Genomic DNA, 23830 nt, shown 5'->3' with positions numbered 1-23830 from the left:
TAGTGTGGATGACTTAGTTCCGGAAGACTGCAGAGTGAGATACCTTGGCAGTGGTGTTATGTTAGCGGCGCACAACACGACTAAGTGAATTACTGGTGTATGTGTGTGTATATGTGTGTGTGTGTGTGTGTGTGTGTGTGTGTGTGTGTGTGTGTGAATTACTGGTGTATGTGTGTATGTATGTGTGTGTGTGTATGTGTATGTGTGTGTGGATGCGTGTGCGTGTATGTGTGTGTCAGTAAGAGGACTCCACACAGCCTCCTCATAATTAGACCAATCACCCTGAATCACTTGGCCAACGATGTGATCCGCCATCAACCACTCGCTAATTACCTGCACTTCCCTCAACCAATTAATTACGATAAACAGAGCTCCCTTGATACCCGTTATCTGCCTGGTTACAGCTAAGTGGAATATATTACAAGCTAATAATATCAATGGTAAATCTAATACGCTGTGAAGGGTCCCTGAGATAAGCAGGCGGGTGAAGTGAGCATACCTGGGTTAACCTGGTATTAATATCCTTTAACTAATATGATTTTCAGATATACAATATGATTTTATTTCTTAATGAGGGTTATAGTATATGTGTGTTATTGTTATCCGGATAAGGCCTTCTATAATTACACACACAGATTATAATATCTTGTTGTGGCTTCGAATAATTCATATTATTCACGTGATTCAACACACACACACACACACACACACACACACATCCACAGACGTGTTTTTATATATTTTACAACATCACAACCTAGTTTATTCAGGCACGTAATATGTGAGGGCCTTGTTGACACATACACACATTACTTAAAAACCAACGGGGAAAATTTATTAATACTAAGTCAACATTAAGTAAACAAATAAATACGTGAGGGTTCCATTACAGTAATATGTAAACAGGGTATATAACTACGTATTTTCTCAACATAAAACAGGAGGGAAGATATATTTAACCCAGAGAACGGTAAAAGCAGCGCGCACACACACACACACACACACACACACACACACACACACACACACACACACACACACACTCTATGAATCGGAAGTCGCGAGTATATGAGAAAACTTTGACTGTATTGCTCTCTTCCTTGTTTACTTTTTCAATACCTGAATAACCATGTATTGGCTAATGGAGGAGGGAGGGTGGGGAGAGAGGGGAGGGAGGGTAGAGGGGTAGAGGGGAGGGGAGGGTGATTGTGTGATGCGTGTGTCTATGTGGCTGTCTGAGTGAATGTGTCGGTACTGTACGTAAGTTTGTATGCATGTGTAATGTGTATGTGTATGAATGCATTTATTTATGATTGTCAATATATGATTACACTCGTGCCTATGTATAAACGTATCCCTGTCCGGTGCTCAAGGAAGTGTGTGTGTGTGTGTGTGTGTGTGTGTCTGCTTGGAAGAATGTCTGTACTGTTCATTCACCCAAACGCAGCCAAGTTTGTGTCTACCACCATCACCACCACACCAAGAACAACCACAACTATTACCACCTCTCTTACCTCTACCACCATCAACACCACACCAAGACAACGACAACCACTGCGACTAATCATCATCAGTGTGTGTGTGTGCATGCGTCAACAACAACAACAACACACACTTATGTTACTTGTATATTATTTGTAATTCGAAACCCATTCCCCAAATATGTAACTGTATATTTTCAGCCTTCTGGCTGCCAAGCTCTTTCAATAAACCGTTAATTATTATTATTATTATTATTATTATTATTATTATTATTACAAGGAGCAGGTCGTAACCCAAATTATCCTCAGGTGAAATTATAATTTACGAGGCGGACGGGATAATATTATTACCTGCGTTCCTCACACCTACGATAATTATAGCCCACCGAGGTGTTGTCACAGTCGTCTCAGATGTAATTATCGTCACCATCTTCGTCACAATCATTATAATCTGCTTCACTTTAACATCAGTACTATTGTCATCATTGTAATTACTGTTGATATGAATTCTAAACCGACAGTAGCCAAATTATTTCAGTTACCACAATAATAATCTGACCGAAATAACAATGAATAATTAACAGCAAACAGCGACACAGTAATCATAATAGCAATCCCTAACCACAGCCACTGTCAACCACATCACCCTGAGTTAAGTGACGCCCAGACGGTGAAGCGAGTCGAGCAGCGGCAAGTGGAGGCGGCGGATGACCCTTGCGTCCCATACAGCGGCAAACACATTCTTCGTCGGGAGGATTAACCTGATAGGACTGAAACTGATCCTCACGACTGGCCATGGAGACTAGAGGAGAGGGGTGGGGGGGCACATAACCAAACGCTAATGAGAGATATGATGGAGTTTGAACATCTAGATAGGGAACTGAGTGTAGGTCTTCCTGCTGTGTTCCCATCGGTCAGGTTAACGAGGCAGTTGACTGACGCTACCGTGTGTGTCATGTTTCGCGGTTACTATAGGGTGTGATGGGTGACGGCTATGTGGCTGTATAGTTTGTTGAGACACAGGGCAACTTCTTTTGAGAGAGAGAGAGAGAGAGCACCTATCATATCAAACTAATAATCATACATAAACTTATCGTCGTTCGTGACCTACTTTACCATCTCACCATTTTCAATATAAGGAAACTTTAAAACATTGTTAAAAAGATATTCAATCTCGTGTTCCGGAATCACAAAATACAAAAGCTTTAACGAGAATAAACTGTATTACAACTCTACCTTTAGGTGCAGCAATATCGGCCACTGATATTGCAATACCAGATAATTGTTGAAAAATTCTGCATGCTAAAAGCCCCTTTTCACACGGCATACATTGGCTATTCAATAATGTGAATAGGACACTGTTAAAATAGAACATAGAAACTCAACTCTGATAATTGATTAAAGTTCAGCATTAAAACAAAATGCCAATTACATATATTTTTTTGCATAAACAAAGTGTTAGTCAATGGTTGTAACACGCCATAGAAACGCTGCAACCCCATCAAAAGGTCATGAAATATCCAACAGACTAATCCAAGGATTACCTCAACTAATCCGTTGTAATTAGACAGGGTTACTGCGAAATTCTCTGCAAATCCCAGGGAGCAATGTGAAGGCTCGTTGGAGGATTACCTGAGTGCCTGGTGATTGTAGTCTACCTGTGTTTGTTGAGGTGGTGAGTGGCACTGTATGTTGTTGGTGGTGAATGGCACTGTGTTGGTGATGAGTGTCACTGTGTTGTGTAGTTGGTGGTGAGTGGCACTGTTGTTGTTGGTGAGTGGCACTGTGTGGTGTTGTCGGTGGTGAGTCGCACTGTGTGGTGTAATTGGTGGTGAATGGCACTGTGTGGTGTTGTTGGTGGTGGTGAGTGGCACTGTGTTGGTACTGGTGTCACTGTGTTGATAGTGGTGGTGAGTGGCACTGTGTGTTGGTGGTGGTGGTGGTGATGATGAGTGATACTGTATGATAGAGGTGGTGTGTATGGCACTGTGAGTATGATAGAGGTGGTGGTGTATGGCACTGTGAGTATGATAGAGGTGGTGTGTATGGCACTGTGAGTATGATAGAGGTGGTGGTGTATGGCACTGTGAGTATGATAGAGGTGGTGTGTATGGCACTGTGAGTATGATAGAGGTGGTGGTGTATGGCACTGTGAGTATGATAGAGGTGATGGTGTATGGCACTGTGAGTATGATAGAGGTGGTGGTGTATGGCACTGTGAGTATGATAGAGGTGGTGGTGTATGGCACTGTGAGTCGTCCTAATCAACTTTCAAACTCTTCTCTTAATCATCCTCCAATTCTTCTTTTTCATCATGTCCTTCTAGTTTTCTTCCTCTTCCTTCTCCTCCTGAACTTTAACTCCTTCTCCTCGTTTTCTCTGTCTCCCTCATCATCGTCCTCCTCAACCTCTTCCTACACCTGAGCTTTAATGAGCGTCTAGCCTCTTCAGGTGACCTTCGCCCAATCATTTATTTATCGTTTGATCTTTACTCTCGCCCTTAATCAATTATTCAGCCTCTGCTAATTCATTCCTTCTCGTTTGAACCTTATTTGATTATTATTGAGAATTTAATCATAACAAAATTATGAATTAGTCAGAAGTGCCAAATCAGGCGATAAGAATCTCCTAAATCTGAAAGCTTTTTGTGTACATCAATTTCGTTTTCTGATGCGTAAATCTGGCATAAAGAGCTTGGCGAGTCTGCCATTTTTTTATACTTCTTATTATGAACCTGTCGACGTACAGCCCCGCGTCATATGACAATGCCAGGTTTACAAACAGTAAAAATAGAGTGAAAAAAGGAAGCGAGTCCCGTAGACATGACTGCCTGTTAGGGACACTGAATAGTGTACACTGTATAACAATCACCCGTTACCCATGGAAGCAGCATGGCCGACAATGCACTTGACTACCTTCGCTTTCCTAGCTTTGTAAAATTAGGCATCCATTTACAGCTGGGTAGACTGCGAGTGTCCCGGAATCTAACTAGCGACCCTCGGTGAATAGTGTGGTGCGTTTTGACGATATTTTGTTTACATAACATGAACATGGTGATGTGTCCCCTATAAATAACATACGCAGCGGAACACGGCACTGTAGTGCAGTGTTTATTAATCAAAGAATGGTGGTATAGCATCCAGTTGTTCCATATCAAGACACATTCTTTTTACCGAACATAACGCTGTATTTATCTACCTGTAGTACTTACACATCCTCACTGTATTTGTTATGACACATACACAGAAATATAAGGAATTTATTGTAAATGTTAAGCGTTCCAGGTGTTCATTATATACATGGTTTCCTTCCCTCTTTCTAATGTTATATGTATAACCCGAGAGACATGGCCGTGTCATCAATAATGGCTCTCATTTCAGTTCTCATTAGGCTGGGACACAGGCCTACCTGGCAAGTCTCTCAGGAGGAGAAGTTCCTGTTCTTGTCTTTCTGCAAATTTTAATACTCCCACGGCTATTACTCTTCACCACTACTGCCTTGAATATTCCACTGTCAAGAGACTCCCCACAGGGAGCGACTCTGGCTATAATATGTCACCATCTGTTTATACCTGATAATTTCGACTAATTCTGGTACGCTAACCACCACACACTGCTAGTGTTAACCCACTTGTCTTTACTTCGCCTCAGTTACCTCCATATAACAAGTCACATCGTGATCCGCGAGACACTAGGGCAACAAAGTTGTTAAAGGCAGAACATGGCAAACCAAACTATGATACGGAAGGTGTAATATCACACAAGTAGACAACACCACTGAACTAAACAGAAGGTGGAGAGCAGCTACCATGTACAGTACCTAAGGATACACGGGTACGGATGATGGAAGGAGGTAAACTTGTAAACACCAGCCGCTAAGTAACCTTAGACTTAGAGCGACTTGTAGAGCGATCACCGAGTGACCTGAGGACAGGTATGAGGTACAAGAGGGTACTTACCGCCCAGGTCAACTTGCGCCGCAGCTTGAGCAGAGTCTTCGTCGTTCCTCGCGAGACACTGATACATCCCCCCGTCTTCACGAGACACCTGGAGAGATAAAAACACTTCTTGAAGTATATACAGTATGTTGGGTTTGGTAACACTACCACGAAACACGATTATGCGGGCCAAGAATTACATGGTTTGTTCCTCTTCTAGATTTCTAAATCTTGACTGTTGTAAACAACCAAAACCAATGATAGGTACCTCATGACCCTGGCAGTCCACACACCAAAGATTACACCACCTTCACGATGCGGAGTAATGTTATTTAAATTCATATCAAATGGATGAAAAAAATCAAGGATGCACACACACACACACACACACTCAACAACACAATACACTTAACCCACCTACGACACTCTCGGATAAAACGGTCACCTAACAGTAATACGTTGCTGAAAATACGAGACAAGCTCACCATCATAACAATAATTCACACAATAAAACAAAAACAATACTTACAACACAGAACCTTTTAATGTTGAAGGCTGAAGGGGATTTTAGAGGCTACACTTGAGGGAGTTTTAACACTATAACGACTGTGTCACTGGTTCCTTGCCGGTGTACCAGACTCATTCCTTGGTCCATGTCAGATAACAACTTACTGCTTAATGGTTGATTAATAATCGCCAGTTTCTAATCACTACGATCATAAATAATTTTTTTATAGTGAATTTCCCCCTTTTGGGAATATAGTTTTAGTTATACATATTAAAAACAACAACAATACAATACTGTTCGTTATATACACCAGAAAAATACATATACAGAATTGTTCCACATTACTGGAAACAATTATAGTTAATGGTACAAAAATTCAGCGAAGTCAATTTAGTTTGACACGGGATTTCAAGCAAGAAGGTAACTGTATTCATATTGATGCTAACCTCCTCTATATTAATTGTGTGTGTGTGTGTGTGTGTGTGTGTGTGTGTGTGTGTGTGTGTGTGTGTGTGTGTGCGTGCGTGCGTGCGTGTGTGCGTGCGTGCGTGCGTGTGTGTGTGTGCGTGTGTGTGTGTGCGTGTGTGTGTGCGTGCGTGCGTGCGTGCGTGCGTGTGTGTGTGTGTGTGCGTGTGTGCGTGTGTGTGTGTGTGTGTGTGTGTGCGTGTGTGTGCGTGCGTGCGTGCGTGTGTGTGTGTAGCCGATTATTCATTAGGTGTGAATATGTAACCTCTCGCTCAGAATTATTACACCTCTCAGATTCATTACCACATCACCTGAATTACTCGGACGCCAGGTGAACTATATTATGTGAACCTAATATTACGTTAATTCCTCACGTTAACATTTCACAATTTCATATATATATTTTTTACGCACTTAACCCACTGAGTAGGATGATTTAACCCACTGAGTAGGATGATTTAACCCGTTGAGTAGGATGATTTAACCCGTTGAGTAGGATGATTTAACCCGTTGAGTATGATGATTTAACCCGTTGAGTATGATGATTTAACCCGTTGAGTATGATGATTTAACCCGTTGAGTATGATGATTTAACCCTTTGAGTATGATGATTTAACCCGTTGAGTAGGATGATTTAACCCGTTGAGTAGGATGATTTAACCCACTGAGTAGGATGATTTAACCCGTTGAGTATGATGATTTAACCCGTTGAGTATGGTGATTTAACCCATTGATTACGACGACTTAACCCGTTGAGTATGATGACTTAAGCCGTTGAGTATGATGACTTAACCCGTTGAGTATGACGATTTAACCCGTTGAGTGTGATGATCTAACCCGTTGAGTAGGATGACTTAAGCCGTTGAGTATGACGATTTAACCCGTTGAGTGTGATGATCTAACCCGTTGAGTATGATGACTTAAGCCGTTGAGTATGATGACTTAACCCGTTGAGTATGATGATCTAACCCGTTGAGTGTGATGATCTAACCCATTGTGTATGGTGAATTAACCCTCTGCGTACTCGAGGCCTAGACCGTCATATTACAGAGGTGAAGATACAGTACTCAGGAGATTAAAGCATCGTACTCTAGGGGTTGATATAGCTTCCTCAATAGGCTAACTCATTATAGCCTGTAAGCTTAGTATCGTACTCAGGGGGTATGGTATCGTACTCGGGAAACCTGCTACCGTACTCAGGTAACTTGTTATTGTACTCTGGGAACTTGCTACCGTACTTAATAAACTTGCTATCGTACTCAGGGGGGTAAAAAAAAACACCATTGCTATATCGACCTAACAGCAAAAGCTGATTTGCATACGAGATTAATAGCAGACTCGAGATAATCCAGATCATTTGTACAACTCTGTAAGTAAAGACTGAAGTGATCTCTTAACACCGACAACAGGAAATAAATAGCCGGACAGAGTTATCGCCATAAGGACGGACCGATAAAATACATTAGGTGTGTGTATTAGTGCAATATGAACATCGTTATGAAGGACTATTAAACAGGGTATGTGGTGGGGGTGTGTGGTGGGTGTGGGGGGTGTGGGGGGTTGTGGTGGGGGTAGTGGTTGTGGTGGGGGTGTGGGGGTTGTGGTGGGGTGTAAGGTGGGGCGTGTAGTGAAGTGTAGGGTGTGGGGTGTAGGGTGGGGGGGTGGGTGTATTGGTGGGTGGTGGGTGGGGGTGGGGGGTGGGGTGGGGTGTAGGGTGGGGGTAGTGGGGTGGGGGGTGGTGTAGGGGTGGGGGTGGTGTAGGGTGGGGGGTGTAGGGTGGGGAGGTGGTGGGTGGGGGGGTGTGGGGTGGGAAAGAGAGGTGTGGGGGGGGCTGTGTTTATTTTGGTCTTTTAAAGCAGTAAAGAAAGAAAACGTGCCTCGGTTCACTTAATTTTTAGGTGGGGGGGCGGACTGTTGTAAAATGTCTTGGGGCCACTTTTGGGGGTATTTAAGTTCAAAAGTGGACTTAAGGTAACTTTTTGTCACTTATTTTAAAAGAAAAGAGTTTTTCTTAGTCTACTTTTTTGGATATTATAAAAAAAATACGAGTCATGGATGATAAATGACAAATGTAGCGCGCATGTCCGAGGTGTTCACATACAGAGAGAAAACAATTATACAGACAGACATACATACAGTACACACAAAAACATCACGCACAAACACACATATTTACACAAAAATACCTACAAATATACAAACAAACACACACACACACACACACACACACACACACACACACACATCGCCGTCTGGTAAAGTAAATAATGATTTTAAATATTTCGTCTCTTAATTTTGCCACATACTAAAAGAAAAAAAAATGGCTGAAGTAACAAGAGTGTATTCTAAGACCTGTTAACACGTAGACCAGCATAGTATCACAACAGTCAAGAAGGTTACTCACCTCCACCAGTCGTCTACCTCCGTCTACAGGACCTACCACAACCTCTCCAACCGATAATTACTACTGAGACCATTAACTAAACACCATAAACAAACACTGGGGTATTAACCTGATATAATTTACAAAGCATTCACCTTTACCAAGTTAAAAGTCATTTAAATCATTTACAAATATCACCTCACACCTTTACCAAGTACCATTTACAACTCATTTACGTAGATAAGCTGAGGCCTTAACCAAGACTCCTTTACGAGTCATTTACAAGAATCACCTGAGGCAGGGAGCGGCAGACTCGCTAATTAATAAAAAAAAATTACCCTCCAGTCAGAGCCTAATTAGTCTTAGCTCAACAAGGATTTGTGATTGGGTAATAAGAGGCGCAGATTAGCAGGGGGGGCAAGTAGAACTGAATTAACGTGTGTGTGTGTGTGTGTTTAAGTATGCATAGTGAATGTAAGTGTGCATAAAGTGTATAAGTGTGTATAGTGCAAGTGTTTAAGTGTGAAGAGTGTATAGATGGTGTCAGTGTGAGTACATACATGTAATCAATACTCTCATCATCTGCCCGGCCAAATAAACTTAATCCCTAAATCATTAATCCTTTAGAAGCTTCTTAAAACTTATAATGGAAAAATAGTAATTGGATTAGTAGCAAAAATAATAGGATTAAAAACAATCGTAATAGGATTAGTAACAGTAGTAATAGGATTAATAGCAATCGTAAAAGAATCTTGTGGTAGATCTTTCACTGAGAATATCACACACACACACACACACACACACACAGACACACACACACACACACACACTCAATCATTCACACTCCATTTTGTACTGAAAGCTTCTGTTAAACGATCCCCTCTTGAGGCCACTATGTAATATACTGTACTCGTATACACCAATTCAGACCTCTGTATCATTTCAGTATTTTGGCTATTGTAGTCTGTTTTTCATACACCGTGAACTATTATTTTCTTCTGATTTTATTATTATTATTATAACGCACACACATACACATATACATAGACAGAGAGACAGTCACAGATAAAGACACACACACACACACACACACACACACACACACACACACACACACACACACACACACACACACACACACACACACACACACATTGTGTTATAAGATTGTGTTCTTGTTTACTTATATCAGATGGGTACAGTAATATATAATTTATCTGTAACGCATTTTGTATTTTTCTTACAGGCTAAAACATTATTTGCCTTTGGTTCGTAAACACCACAGAATTCACGTAAGTTAACTTTTTAATGAACGACAGATAGCTATAAATCCGTCCAAACACACGGCGCCTACAAGCCAAATACAACATAGCTTCACCTACGTAATTCAATACTTAGCTCTCATGTGATATTCTTATCACCTATTTACCTCGCCTACCGTATACGGCAAATACACACAAAATATAAAATTCTCCTCACCTGTCCAATATGAAGGGTCTTGTCGTAGGTAGTGACGCGGGGGAGGGGAGGGAGGGGCCGCCCGTCCTTGTACCAGGTGACGGAGTTGACAGGTGAGCCGGAGACCCGACAGGAGAGGCGAGTAGGGCGGCCCAGGTCAACCCGCTGCAGGCTTGGCTCCACCGAGGCACTCAAACGTTCTCGAACTTGTATGTTTACTCTGAGGAGACACACGGAAATATATACACTAACTAAAAAAGATTGTCAATGGTCACGGCTCCTTTGGTGTATATCTACCCAATTGATAACCACAAGACTAAAAAAAAATGTCATTAAGAACTCCTCAATAAGCATAAGTCAAAGGAAATATTTATCACAGGAAGGTAAACATTCACATTAACAACGGTAAGAAGTGACAAACATTACATCTGTTTGGTACGAAATAGTTAGATGTTTTAAGTTGTTACAGAGAGAGAGAGAGAGACTTGAGGGTGTAGTCTATTTTACGGAGTAAAGAAAAACTAATTTTACTCAGACATGAGAGCAAATTAGAATGCATACCACAGTTTTATGGTGCACAACACACACACACACACACACACACACACACACACACACACACACACACACACACACACACACAGAAGGAACATTACGTCACCTGCTTGATGGTGTGTCAAAGGTAAATTCTCGTATATTAGGAAGTATAATCAAGGACACTCACACACACACACCTGCCAGGAGAGTAAATCATTCAGGTGTTCGCGAGAGGAAACTATTCATTAAAAGAAGATAGGAAGTCGACCAAAGAAAATATTTACAAGTGTAATTTTGACTCATCTTCAAAAGGTAATTTCTGACGATTTCGTTCCATCTAATTACGATTATATCTTGAGGTATTATAACCTGAATCTGCCCCGTGTTTGTCCAATTGTGTTATGAAGTCTTGCCTCCTTCCCCTCCCTCCCCACCTTCTTCCCCTCACTCCTCACCTCCTTCCCTGCTCCACCTCCTTCCCCTCCCTCCCCACCTTCTTCCCCTCACTCCTCACCTCCTTCCCTGCTCCACCTCCTTCCCCTCCCCCTTCCCCGAGCGCAGCAGTATGCAGGATGGCGCTCCTTCCTTGTTACTTAAAAGCATAAAAAGTTAGGTGGGTGTGTGGTGTGAGTGTGTTTACTTTGCTGAGTTACTGCACGAGGCAGATTAAGTCGAGTTGGGAGTCTGTAGCCTCTTAATCAAGTTGGAGCCTTCAAGTAATACTCTTACACAACAACCACTTAATGCTTATTATGTCTTCATTATTAATCCCCGCCCCTTAGCCGAGGCAACTCTTTCTTGCAATCATGTCTGTCTGCCCTGCAGGATCTGTGGGAGGGGATGAGACTCTTCATTGATTGAAAGATCATGCGCCAGGATAATGTTTTAGCCAGTGAGGTTTTCGAGTGGTTTGGTCATCCTGGGTTCAACGGTTTATCAGTTAATTAACTCTTGTGGTTATTGTGTAGGCGTTAACTTCTGCATCTTAAACATAAATTATCGCCTACATGGACTTTCGGTCAACATTCGTGCTTGTGTGTGTGTGTGTGTATTGCGGTGTGATGTGGTGTGTTGTTGGGTAGTGGTAGGTGTACTTTCCAACAAGCTTAACCCTTTAGCTGCGGGAGGTCACCCAAAGCTGAATAAAATCGTCTGGCGGTAGCCAGAATAAAATGACATGTGCGCGAAACGCAGCGAAAGGGTTAAAAAATATATAAAATAAAACGAAAAAAAAAATCAGATGTTAAGCCCTGGGGAGTTATTAGAGAAAGAGGCTGCGTAATTTAATTAGATTACAAGTCCTGGGAGATAATTTGGGGGCGGCAGTATGCTAATGAGGCAGTAAGTTGGAGAAGTTTTGTAGGCGGACAATAAGCTAAGGTGTTGAGGCTGAAAATATGGCGAGGTGAAGAAAAGTGCAAGGCTTGATTCATATAGTGTATGTGCTCTCTCTCTCTCTCTCTCTCTCTCTCTCTCTCTCTCTAACTTAGTTTTTTCTCCAGGTTGTGTGTGTGTCAGTATGTCAATCACTGTCAAAGAGGAAAAAATAAGCAAAATATGTTTGGAGCGAAAGGTAAAATAAATTAAAAATTAATGAAGAGGATGGTGAGAGAGAGAGAGACACTCACCTGTAGGAGTCGGTGCCGGCGGAGTTGTTAGCGACACATAAGTAGTGGCCGGAGTCGTCCTGGCGGGCGGCAGAGATGACTAACTGACCCTCCACCACCTGTACACGCCCGCTGTTGCCCACGTCCACACGCCCGCGGGCCTCATCCTCGTGGTACCACCTGCAAACAAAGCAGCACAGGTGAAGGTGAGCCGAGGTGAGGAGAAGGAAGATACAAGGCTAGAGAAGCTGTTTTGTTTTGGTTAGGCAATAACACAAATATGGAGGACGCAAACCCGGATTATTAAGTCACCCTCATTAGTCATTTACCCCTTGAGTACAATGACTTAATCCTTTGAATAGTAAGATGGCAATGTACTCAATAGGTTAAGTCACCGTATTAGAAGGATCAAGATGTCTTACTCAAGGGGCTAATTCATTGTATTTAAAGGGTAAGATATCTTTGGGGACACTCATTATACTCATCGTACTCAAGGGTTAAACTTGGCAAATATTAAACTTAAAAATATTATTCCAAACTTTCTTGATTAATAAAGACAAACCTTCGCTAAAGTGAATTAAACACTGTTCCCCTGACACACTTCAGGAACGACATGAGATATGAACCCCGAGAGTATCGACTCGTGAATCCCAAGCATACACGAGTGAGGAGAAGCCCCCCCCCCCCCTAACTCGCGAACTTTTTAGGGGATGGCGGGCGGGCTATGGGCGTTGAAGAGGGTGTTCGGGGCTGGAGGGAGGGGGGAGGTTCAAGGAGTTACTTGTGCAGTTACATCACAGTATTTATTAAACAAGGATGGTATTCCCAGCTTGTGCTACAGTTCAGGTTTGAGCGATTCTATTCATTTGTTTTAATGGAGCTCTCACGCAATCTACCAGGGTGATAGGGAGGCGGACTTGAGTCTGGATATGGTGTCCTCTTATGACGGGGTGACTCTCACGAGCCAATAAATAACGGGTGTATTTGATTATATTTACATAAGCATCACATTATTAATATAATCCCACCTGCAATAAAAATTCCCAGGAAGTTGGCAAACTATATTTATTAGAAATAACATTAAATTGTGAATAACAATGATAAGTCAGTCGGCAGCAGTTCATATGTTGCAAGTTTTTTCTGTCTGGTTATAGTTTAATACAGATTACCAAATAAATTCTCAAGATTGTCAATTCGCCGAGTAATGGTCAATGTCTTCTATATCCTGGGGTCGGAGGGGGAGGTCTCTGTGCACGCTGGACAGAGGATAGGGGACAGTCGCACCGCCATACTATTGTTTTAAGTAAGAAATACTCAATCTCTGGTGGAACTGGGGACCCCAGCCTACAACACTTGTTGTTAGGGACAATGTCTGTTGTATTATGCTCTTATTATTAGATAGATAGATAGATAGATAGATAGATAGATAGATAGATAGGTTTATACGGTGTAATCAACTGTTTCAGCCTTACATTGTCCACGGCAGGACAGGTATTATTCACGCCACGTTAGATGAATGAAAAGCGTCCATACTACATCAGTTAATCTATGTAGACGTTGCCGGACCAGGTAATGAGTCAAATTATATCATTGTGGTCCCAGACTACTGTGTGCACCTCCCGTCTCACCCAGTAACTTGAGAGGCTTTGGACTCACGCTCCGATATTCTCGGGGTTCACACCTCACGGGAAGAGTGGAATGACAACACTGCACCACAGTACCCAGGTAATGAAGGAACGAGGTACAGTACGTGTAACGAATGAAACAACTCACTACTGTCAGGAATGTTTGTTCCGGAGGGTGATGTAAAAAAAACTAATATTGTTTACATTATAGACAGTACACTAGAGTAAAATTGGTAGTGTGAGAGGAATACCCTGTCAGTAACCACCAGGGCTGGGAAGGTTTAGCTGTGCCCGGTGTATAGGGACCTTGATTTGTTTGGATGCACCAAAAAGGTTTAATCATCCACCACTGAAATTTATTTGTAATCACTGTTGTTATGTGCTGCAGTGAGAGTAACTATTTGTCCCTCTGGCAGAATAAATATAAATCATTTTTATTTGATATAACACCAGTTTTTGTTTCCAACTTTTTACATCATACATAAAGTATAACAATACGTTGGTAGCCAGCCGGACCACTGGCCTGACGCGTCCCACATACTGTACACTAGCCGTAATTTTTACTTGAATTTCTCACCCTGATAATACCCATTTATGGTTAAAAGATGAACGTTCCCGCACTTCAGACTCGCCCTGGACTAGCCTCTAGCCCTGGCTCTGCCCTGGACTAGCCTCTAGCCCTGGCTCTCCCGGGACTAGCCTCTTGCCCTGGCTCTGTCCTGGACTAGCCTCTAGCCCTGGCTCTGCCCTGGACTAGCCTCTAGCCCTGGCTCTGCCCTGGACTAGCCTCTAGCCCTGGCTCTGCCCTGGACTAGCCTCTAGCCCTGACTCTGCCCTGGACTAGCCCCGCGCATTACCCTGAGGATTCTCCTAATTTACTTGCCATAAACTAGCCAGGACTTACGTGACGGAGGGGGTGGGATGCCCCCGAGCGACGCAGGGTAGCAATAGGTCGTCCCGGGTCCATGGTCGTATTTTGTCACGTCGTAGTAGGAGCTGTGGACGACTGAGCATGGGTTCACCTGCGAGGAAGAGAGAAGAAGAGCGAGTTACATCACAGCGTCCTCCCTACCTGACCTGTAGATACAAGGATGAGATTGAAGAGAGAAATGATAATAATGGTGTCTTAGAAATAGGCAACCTCCTGGAGTAATGCCAATTAATAGTTTTAATTATTATTATTATTATTGTTATTATTATTATTATTATTATTATTATTATTGCCAGTGTATGTATGTATGTATGTATGTATGCATGTACGTATGTATGTATAGAACTTAGAGGAAGGAAATGATATACCACAGGAAGTTTATGAGTAGCTCCAGAAATAACCCACCACACCTGCCCTCCTCTACCCCCCTATTTTTTTTTTTTTTTTTTCAAATTCAAATGAGATTCAGGATTTAGGGTTTAATTTGCATATCTGAAATATCATGCGCTGATTCCGATTTTACTTTCCAAATAAAAAATGGTATTGCTGACTCTACGCGCGACTCAACCGGTTGTGTTGCATGGCAGGAAGAAAATAATAACAGCAGACCTTCGTGAGACTGAGCCCTCACACTCACTGATGACGCTGCTTCCTAATACACCAAGGAAAAGTGAATACATTGTGACGCTGAACCTTCCTTTTAGTAATAAATTGTGAAGCACACCACGGCACCATTATTTATGTCCTCTACATTATATAAATTCCCAGCCAAAGCACACCAGTATTATTTACAAGCTAACCTACATCATATAAATCCCCAAACAAACCAGAACCAAATGTATTTATGTATATCCTTACATTATATAAAATTACCAGTCCTTATAATATGTCCTCCTATATTATATAAATTCTCAGCCAAAACACAGCAACATTTATTAATACGTTCCCAGAGAGAGAGAGAGTGTGTGTGTGTGTGTGTGTGTGTGTGTGTGTGTGTGGAGGGGGGTTGGGGCGGGGGGCACGTCAACGATTAAGGACCAGAGAGAACGGCGTAAAAATCCGGGAAATTGACTGAAAATGGAGATTAGAATGGCCCGGAGCATCCAAAATGGAGATTGAATCTGCTCTAAGACGTCCCTTGAGGAGGCTTTACTGCGGCAATTATTGATAATGCCGCCAGCCTCCGCCAGTGACGGTGACGACGACCCAACACTGTACGTTTATATCACGAGAAGTCCCACGACAACTGAAGACGTTGTCCTTCGCTGATAAAGACAACAACAACAGGGTGACACATGCACAACAACAGGGTGACACATGCACAACAACAGGGTGACACATGCACAACAACAGGGTGACACATGGACAACAACAAGGTGACACATGGACAACAACAGGGGTGACACATGGACAACAACAGGGTGACACATGGACACACATGGACAGGGTGACACATGGACAACAACAGGGTGACACATGGACAACAACAGGGTGACACATGGATGACACATGACAACAACAGGGTGACACATGGACAGGGTGACACATGGACATACAACAGGGGTGACACATGGACAACAAAAAGGGTGACATGGACACACAGTGACACATGGACAACAACAGGGTGACATACAACAACAGGGTGACACACACATGGACAACAACAGGGTGACACATGCACAACAACAGGGTGACACATGCATAACAGGGGTGACAACAACAGGGTGACACATGCACAACAACAACAGGGTGACACATGGACAACAACAGGGTGACACATGCACAACAAATGCACAACAACAGGGTGATGGACAACAACAGGGTGACACATGCACAACAACAGGGTGACACATGGACAACAACAGGGTGACACATGGACAACAACAGGGTGACACATGCACAATAGGTGACACATGCACAACAACAGGGTGACACAAAACAGGGTGACACATGGACACAACAGGGTGACATATGCACAACAACAGGGTGACACATGGACAACAACAGGGTGACAATGCACAACAGGTGTTTGGACAACAACAGGGTGACATGCACAACAACAGGGTGACACATGGACAACAAATAGGACAACAACAGGGACACATGGACAAAACAGGGTGACATGGACAACAACAGGGTGATATGGACAACAAATAGGTGACATATGGACAACAGGGGTGACACATGGACAACAACAGGGTGACACATGGACAACAACAGGGTGACATGGGACAACAACATGACACACACAACAGGGTGACATGGACAACAACATGGTGACACATGCACAACAACAAGGTTGACACATGGACAACAACAGGGTGACACATGCACAACAACAGGGTGACAGGTGACACATGCACAACAACAGGGTGACACTTATAGTGCGCCAGAACTAGGTGGATGGGTGTGTGGGGGAGGGGCACACACACACACACACACACACACACACACACACACACACACACACACACACACACCCTTCCACCTAGTTCTGGCGCACTATTAAAGACGTCACACACAAAACGTCATAAGAGACAATAATGAAAGTGTAATATCTCTCTGTGTCAACCCAGGAAAAAAATCAATAGGACACTAGCAATATATTACTAACTATTTCATCTCCGACAAGAGCTTAACTAATATATGTATATAATATTTTGGTGAATAATAAAACAGAAACGCAATAGCGGAATTATATATTATTTCAGCTGGAAAAAATTAATGAAGAAGAGAAGAGAGAAGGCAAAGAGTAAATAAAAAAACCCTCATGATTGAAGCTTGACCCACATAAAAAAACAACGTCACTGAAGCCTCACCCACACCAACAAGACCCTTGTTACTGAAGCCTCACCCACACCAACAAGACCCTTGTTACTGAAGCCTCACCCACACCAACAAGACCCTTGTTACTGAAGCCTCGCCCACACCAACAAGACCCTTGTTACTGAAGCCTCACCCACACCAACAAGACCCTTGTTACTGAAGCCTCACCCACACTGAAGCCTCACCCACACCAACAAGACCCTTGTTACTGAAGCCTCACCCACACCAACAAGACCCTTGTTACTGAAGCCTCACCCACACCAACAAGACCCTTGTTACTGAAGCCTCGCCCACACCAACAAGACCCTTGTTACTGAAGCCTCACCCACACCAACAAGACCCTTGTTACTGAAGCCTCACCCACACCAACAAGACCCTTGTTACTGAAGCCTCGCCCACACCAACAAGACCCTTATTACTGAAGCCTCGCCCACATTAACTAGACCCTTGTTACTGAAGCCTCACCCACAACAACAAAAACTCCCGTCACTGAAGCTTCACTAAAACTAATTAAAAAATACAGTATTATCGCTTAATCCGATAAAAACCATTAATTACAGACTCACTTTTAAAATTTACCAAAAACCCGTCAAATAACAGACCTGCCGCAGTAAGCATTAGTATCTTATTAAACATTCACTTTGAAGAAACTTGTACGTGCAGAATACACTAAAACCTAAAAGGAATACAAGCCTTGTATAAATTTATTACCGAGCCACAGTTGTAATAATCATAACACAGAAATAATATAATTTACTCACTGATTCAACAGTCAATAATAAACCTTTGATGATGAAACGGCTAAGTATAATAATTATTTAACTTTAACTGCCAGGAGATAAGCTGTGGGGGTATTGAGAGTTTAAAAGTCAGAGGTTAATAGCTGTGGGTCTCTGTGATAGCTGGCCAGTCTCGTGAAAGGAACACTGGTTCAGTTTTTGGTTGAATAATAATCACTTTAAGCATATGGCAGCTTACGTTGGGCTATCCTTACTGTTTACTACCGTTTGTATACCTCCACTGCAGCGTGCATTGTATACCTGCACTATGTTATTGTTTGTATACCGGCACTGTCTATATGCCTTTTTTGTATACCAGCCGCTATATATATATATATATATATATATTGCATTTTTATTTTCCCGACTACAATGTTTTAATGTCACTGTTGACATTGATGCTGCACAACTGGACGGGTCGGATGAAATGTGTCAAATTAATTTTGTCTAAACACGAAATATCGAGACTGCAAATATTACCAACGTATAGAAAATACTTCAAAAGTCCCTAAATTCCGAATTTCATTTGACTGAGACATAGATTTCAGATTCGGATCTTTCCCACCGCAGGGAAAGTCGATCTTCTTGAAGAGTGTGATAGCAGGGGGTGGGGGGTTGCACACCGAACCTTGTTCTTACAGTATATATCTCCCCTTCAAATGCTTACATAAACAACACCATTCCTTGGCCTGGGTGCGATATACACACCTGTCTAATATTACATTACCGTATAACGCTACACATCAAAGGGAATAACTGGGTGTGTGTTGATCCCGTCACGTCAGGCACAATAGCTGTCAGCTGGAACACGTCATCCGTAATTCAAGATAATCATGAAATAATATTTCGCGCCAAAGTGAATATATTAAGCTTTCAACCCGGCCTACTGCAGCAGGAGTCAGCTGTGGGGGGAGTATTGGTATAACACAGCAGCAGAGTCAGCTGTATAGGAAGTATACTAGTAATGTAACACAGCACATGGTACACAGCAGGGGGCAGGGCAGGGTAACACAGCAGCAGCAGGAGGCGGGGTAGGTTGAGACAGCAGCAGGCGGGGCAGGATAACAGAGCAGCCAGCAGCAGGAGGCGGGCTGGAGCAGATCTGTTGACACACCTCCGCCACTATCGCCCACCACTTAGTCAGTGTTATCACAAGGCACCCGACCCGCTGTGCTTATCAGCGTGGGGCGCTGCCAAGACAAATACAAGCCAAATGTCTTCTCTGCCCCACAAGTCAAAATACTGGCTTACATATTATTGCTATGCTACTGCAGATAGTGAACACTGTTTTGTTACAGCAACGAGTTAGTGGAATTCAAAGACGTGGTCTAAAAATCTATTGTTCCGTTGTTATTGCTTGGGAGATGAAGTCAAAATACTGTCTTACATATCATTGGTTGGTACTTTTAGTAAGTTAGGTCAAGTTATTATTGCGTGTCAAAGTGCTAGACCGTGTTTCCTCAGTCTATCATCATTATTATCAGTCTGTGAGCTGTGTATAACTTGGTGGGCGTGCAGTACGTAAGTTACCTCACAGTGGTATCATTATCACCGCGCAAGGAACACTTTTAGGTTAGGTTAGGTTAGGTTAGGTTAGGTTAGGTTAGGTTAGGTTATCCCCGCGGGAGGAACACAGTTAGCGAGATTACCTGCTTTGTTCACACTACAAAAGGTAAACAAGTCGCCTCATAATTATAGTGAAACAAATTTTACCAATTGATTAATCTAGGTATGTGATCGCTTCTTGTTATGGACAGTGGGGATATAACACACTATATACTAATACGTCACACAATTCTACAAAGTTACCTTATTATGTATATGTCATTCACTTAGCACCAGCGCGTCAATTAAGAAATTCATATGATAACAAGAAACCTTCAGGCAGGTCAATTTGGTGTCATCATGAGTCACCACAAATCCTCTTCACTTCTGCTATAAATCCCTGGCTCGGTTACCTCTCTAACTGTGGCGAAGCTTAAAAGTTTTATGGAGAATCACATTACCAGAGATCTTGCGAACGGTGAGGCGTGACCGTGTTTCTCTCCGGCGGATCACGAGAGTCGATGAGAGGGGGAGGAGTGAAGGGGAGATGGGAGAGAGAGAGATAAAGGAGAGAATATGGCAAGAGAGAAACTAGTGGTTATGTGTGTGTGTGTGTGTGTGTGTGTGTGTGTGTGTGTGTGTGTGTGTGTGTGTGTGTAACCAGGGGAAACAGAAGACTCGGGTGGTGTCCAAACAGTGGAGATCACCTCAGCTCCTCGACGTTTGCTATAGGTAAATGGTTCCGTCACATCAACCAACGTAGAGCTTATTAAAAAAAAAAGAACTCCCCTTGGGCTCGGCATGAAGGTACTATGTTACTTTAACCACCAAAAAATAATAATTAAAATCCATTAAGAAACAAAAAACGAGATGTGAATGGATTGTAAATAAAGGATGACTCAGCACAGCACGAGACTCATTACACAAACCGTGGTATTGACTGACCCACATCAATCTAACTTCCTACGATAAATAGAACTTGCTCGGGGCGCTTCAAATTAGGAACTGAAAGAGGACCGATGATGATGTTGAGAGAGAGAGAGAGAGAGAGTTGCTCGTCTGGGGTTGTGTATCGGGTGAGCGTGAGAGACAGAGCCAGCCCCTGACAACGACGAGGTCACTGGTATTATCCTGCTGCTAGCTCGTGTTGACTAACTTCTCTGTTGCCTCAGTGTGACTGTCTTAACATACACACGCAAACATAAACTCTCTCTTACACACACACACACGATCACAAACTCTCTCTTTCTCTCTCTCTCTCTCTCTCTCTCTCTCTCACACCTATCACCTACAATACCTGAGACATCCAGGTGGTAAAGGCCATGACCTCGCCGTCAAAGGTAAGGTCATCAACACCCCCCCACCATCACAGCGTCCCTGCCCTGACCTCTAGTATTACCCGATTCACAAACGCTTTAAGAAAAACATACAATTTCCATTTTCATATTTTCTTGCTGGCGTTTATTTCTACTGTAACTCTCAGTGTTATGCCATTTCACATTTACTTTTTTTTTACACTTTTTACTTATTCTAAAATGTTCTTACGTGCAAATTCATTTTTTTTTTAAATTTCATTCTAAACTATTAGAAAATTATGCTTTATATGAAAATAAATAAGACGAGATGAAATTTGCATAGTTATTTTTTTAAGGTTCTATCCGTGTGTGTGTGAGAGAGATACAAAATATTTTTATAGGTATACGCCGCTCACTTTAATACAGCAACATCAATATTGCTCCAAGACAAAATATGAATCAGATTATCGTAATGTTTCCATAAACCCTCGTCTTCCTGTGTGTGTGTTCCTCGACCCACCACAACAAGGTACAATATACTTTTATCAGAAGAGTGAGTCAAAGTGTATTGTTTTGAAAGAATTATCAGTCTCACTCTTCAATATATGGTAAATAATTATGTTGGTCATTTTTATCTAATTAGTTTTTAGTAAAGATGCATCATAAGCCATTACTATATTCTTATTTTTGGGTAGTTAATCAGTAAGTACCCTGGATGACCTCTTTAACCACCAGCACTACCAATAAACACCCTGAACGACCTCTTTAACCACCAGCACTACCAATAAGCACCCTGAACGACCTGTTTAACCACCAGCACTACCAATAAGCACCCTGAACGACCTCGCTTTAACCACCAGCACTACCAATAAGCAATCTGGACGACCTCTTTAACCACCAGCACTACCAATAAGTACCCCTAACCACCAGCACTACGCACAACGACTCTTAACCAGCACTACTAATAAGCACTAACCACCAGCACTACCAATAAGCACCCTGGACGACCTCTCTAACCACCAGCACTACCAATAAGCACCCTGGACGACCTCTCTAACCACCAGCACTACCAATAAGCACCCTGAACGACCTATCTTTAACCACCAGCACTACCAATAAGCACCCTGGACGACCTCTTTAACCACTAGCACTACCAATAAGCACCCTGGACGACCTCTTTAACCACCAGCACTACCAATAAGCACCCTGAACGACCTCTTTAACCACCAGAACTACCAATAAGCACCCTGAACGACCTCTCTAACCACTAAGCTCTGCCAATCTACCGACACGTATCTTGTAGACCGAGACCTGGGAATGACAACTCAAAATCTAATTAATACCGACCATCGAACTGTTCAGGAGAGATTCATTAATTCAACCCACTCCCCCATCCCTATCTACCCACCCCATCCCTACTTACCTACCCATCCACTCCCCCATCCCTACCCACCCACTCTCCCATTACCCACCCCCCCTCTCCCATCCTTTCCGGTAATGTTGGATCTTATTAAAGAGCTATCAATCCCCTCCGAGAAGGTGAAGTGGGAAGAGGGGAGGGAAGGAGGAAGAGAAGGGTGTGGGAAGGAGAGGAACGAGAAGTGGAATTGATGAGAGAGAAGAGGAAGCGAGCAAGAAGTGGGCGGGGGGGGGTCAAGTTATTGAATTGAGAGGATATATATTTTCTGGAGAGAGAGAGAGAGAGAGAGAGAGAGAGAGAGAGAGAGATATGGGGGCGGGGGTAGAGGGAGACTCAGCCAATATGAATGAGGACACTTAAGGGTGGTGGTGGTGGGGGAGCAGCTGGCATAATTAGGGTGCAGTAATGTTTGGAGATCACTCGGTGTGCCGGTGCTTGGAGACCTCTCCTTCATATACACCAGTCTGGAGACCTACCTCACCACGACTGCATCTTGGAATAATAATAATGTGGACGAGTAGTGCAATATAATATTCTGTATTCTCTTCTCTAACATTATTCTTTTTTTAAACTGGCTGTACCTTATAAAACAAGCAGACTTCCATTTTCGTTACGCGCTAGATTGGAAAAGATAGACGTGCGTTCCAAAACACTCATGATGGTTGATGCATATTGAAATATTCCTTAGAAAAAAAAATCAAGATTTTTCCCCGAAGCTCGAAAAAAAAACAGTAATAAGAGTGACTATATGAAGAAAATGAAATAATAATAATAATAATAATAATAATAATAATAATAATAATAATAATAATAATAATAATCATAATAATAATCATAATAATCATAATAATAATAATAATAATAATAATAATAATAATAATAATAATAATAATAATAATAATAATAAATACAGTTTTAGACGAAAATATATAAAATAATGATAGTTCAGTGTATCAGTGAACAAAATTTTCAGACCTTGAGAAAACACAAAGTTAACAAACAATTAATAAATAACGGGTTTATTACACTCAGC

At 42.4% G+C, this 23830-nt stretch overlaps 1 protein-coding gene across 1 annotated transcript in view; it reads right to left on the bottom strand.

Annotated features, from left to right (window-relative positions):
- Positions 1–2098: 2098 nt before the first annotated feature.
- The window catches only part of LOC121876067 (Down syndrome cell adhesion molecule-like protein Dscam2), a 168912-nt gene continuing 147180 nt past the window's right edge, over positions 2099–23830 (bottom strand). Inside the window, exons 6-10 of the mRNA XM_042380975.1 lie at positions 14906–15023; positions 12398–12556; positions 10254–10452; positions 5440–5527; positions 2099–2283 (exon numbers count right to left, since the gene is read on the bottom strand). Coding sequence (XP_042236909.1) covers positions 2099–2283; positions 5440–5527; positions 10254–10452; positions 12398–12556; positions 14906–15023 — 749 coding nt within the window. The remainder of the gene's footprint in view (positions 2284–5439; positions 5528–10253; positions 10453–12397; positions 12557–14905; positions 15024–23830) is intronic.

The sequence above is a fragment of the Homarus americanus genome, unplaced genomic scaffold, assembly GCF_018991925.1.
Source record: "Homarus americanus isolate GMGI-L3 unplaced genomic scaffold, GMGI_Hamer_2.0 scaffold33468, whole genome shotgun sequence".
In the NCBI taxonomy this organism is placed as follows: domain Eukaryota; kingdom Metazoa; phylum Arthropoda; class Malacostraca; order Decapoda; family Nephropidae; genus Homarus; species Homarus americanus.
Note: the sequence above shows the minus strand (reverse complement) of the source record. Positions and strands in the feature narration are given on the sequence as shown.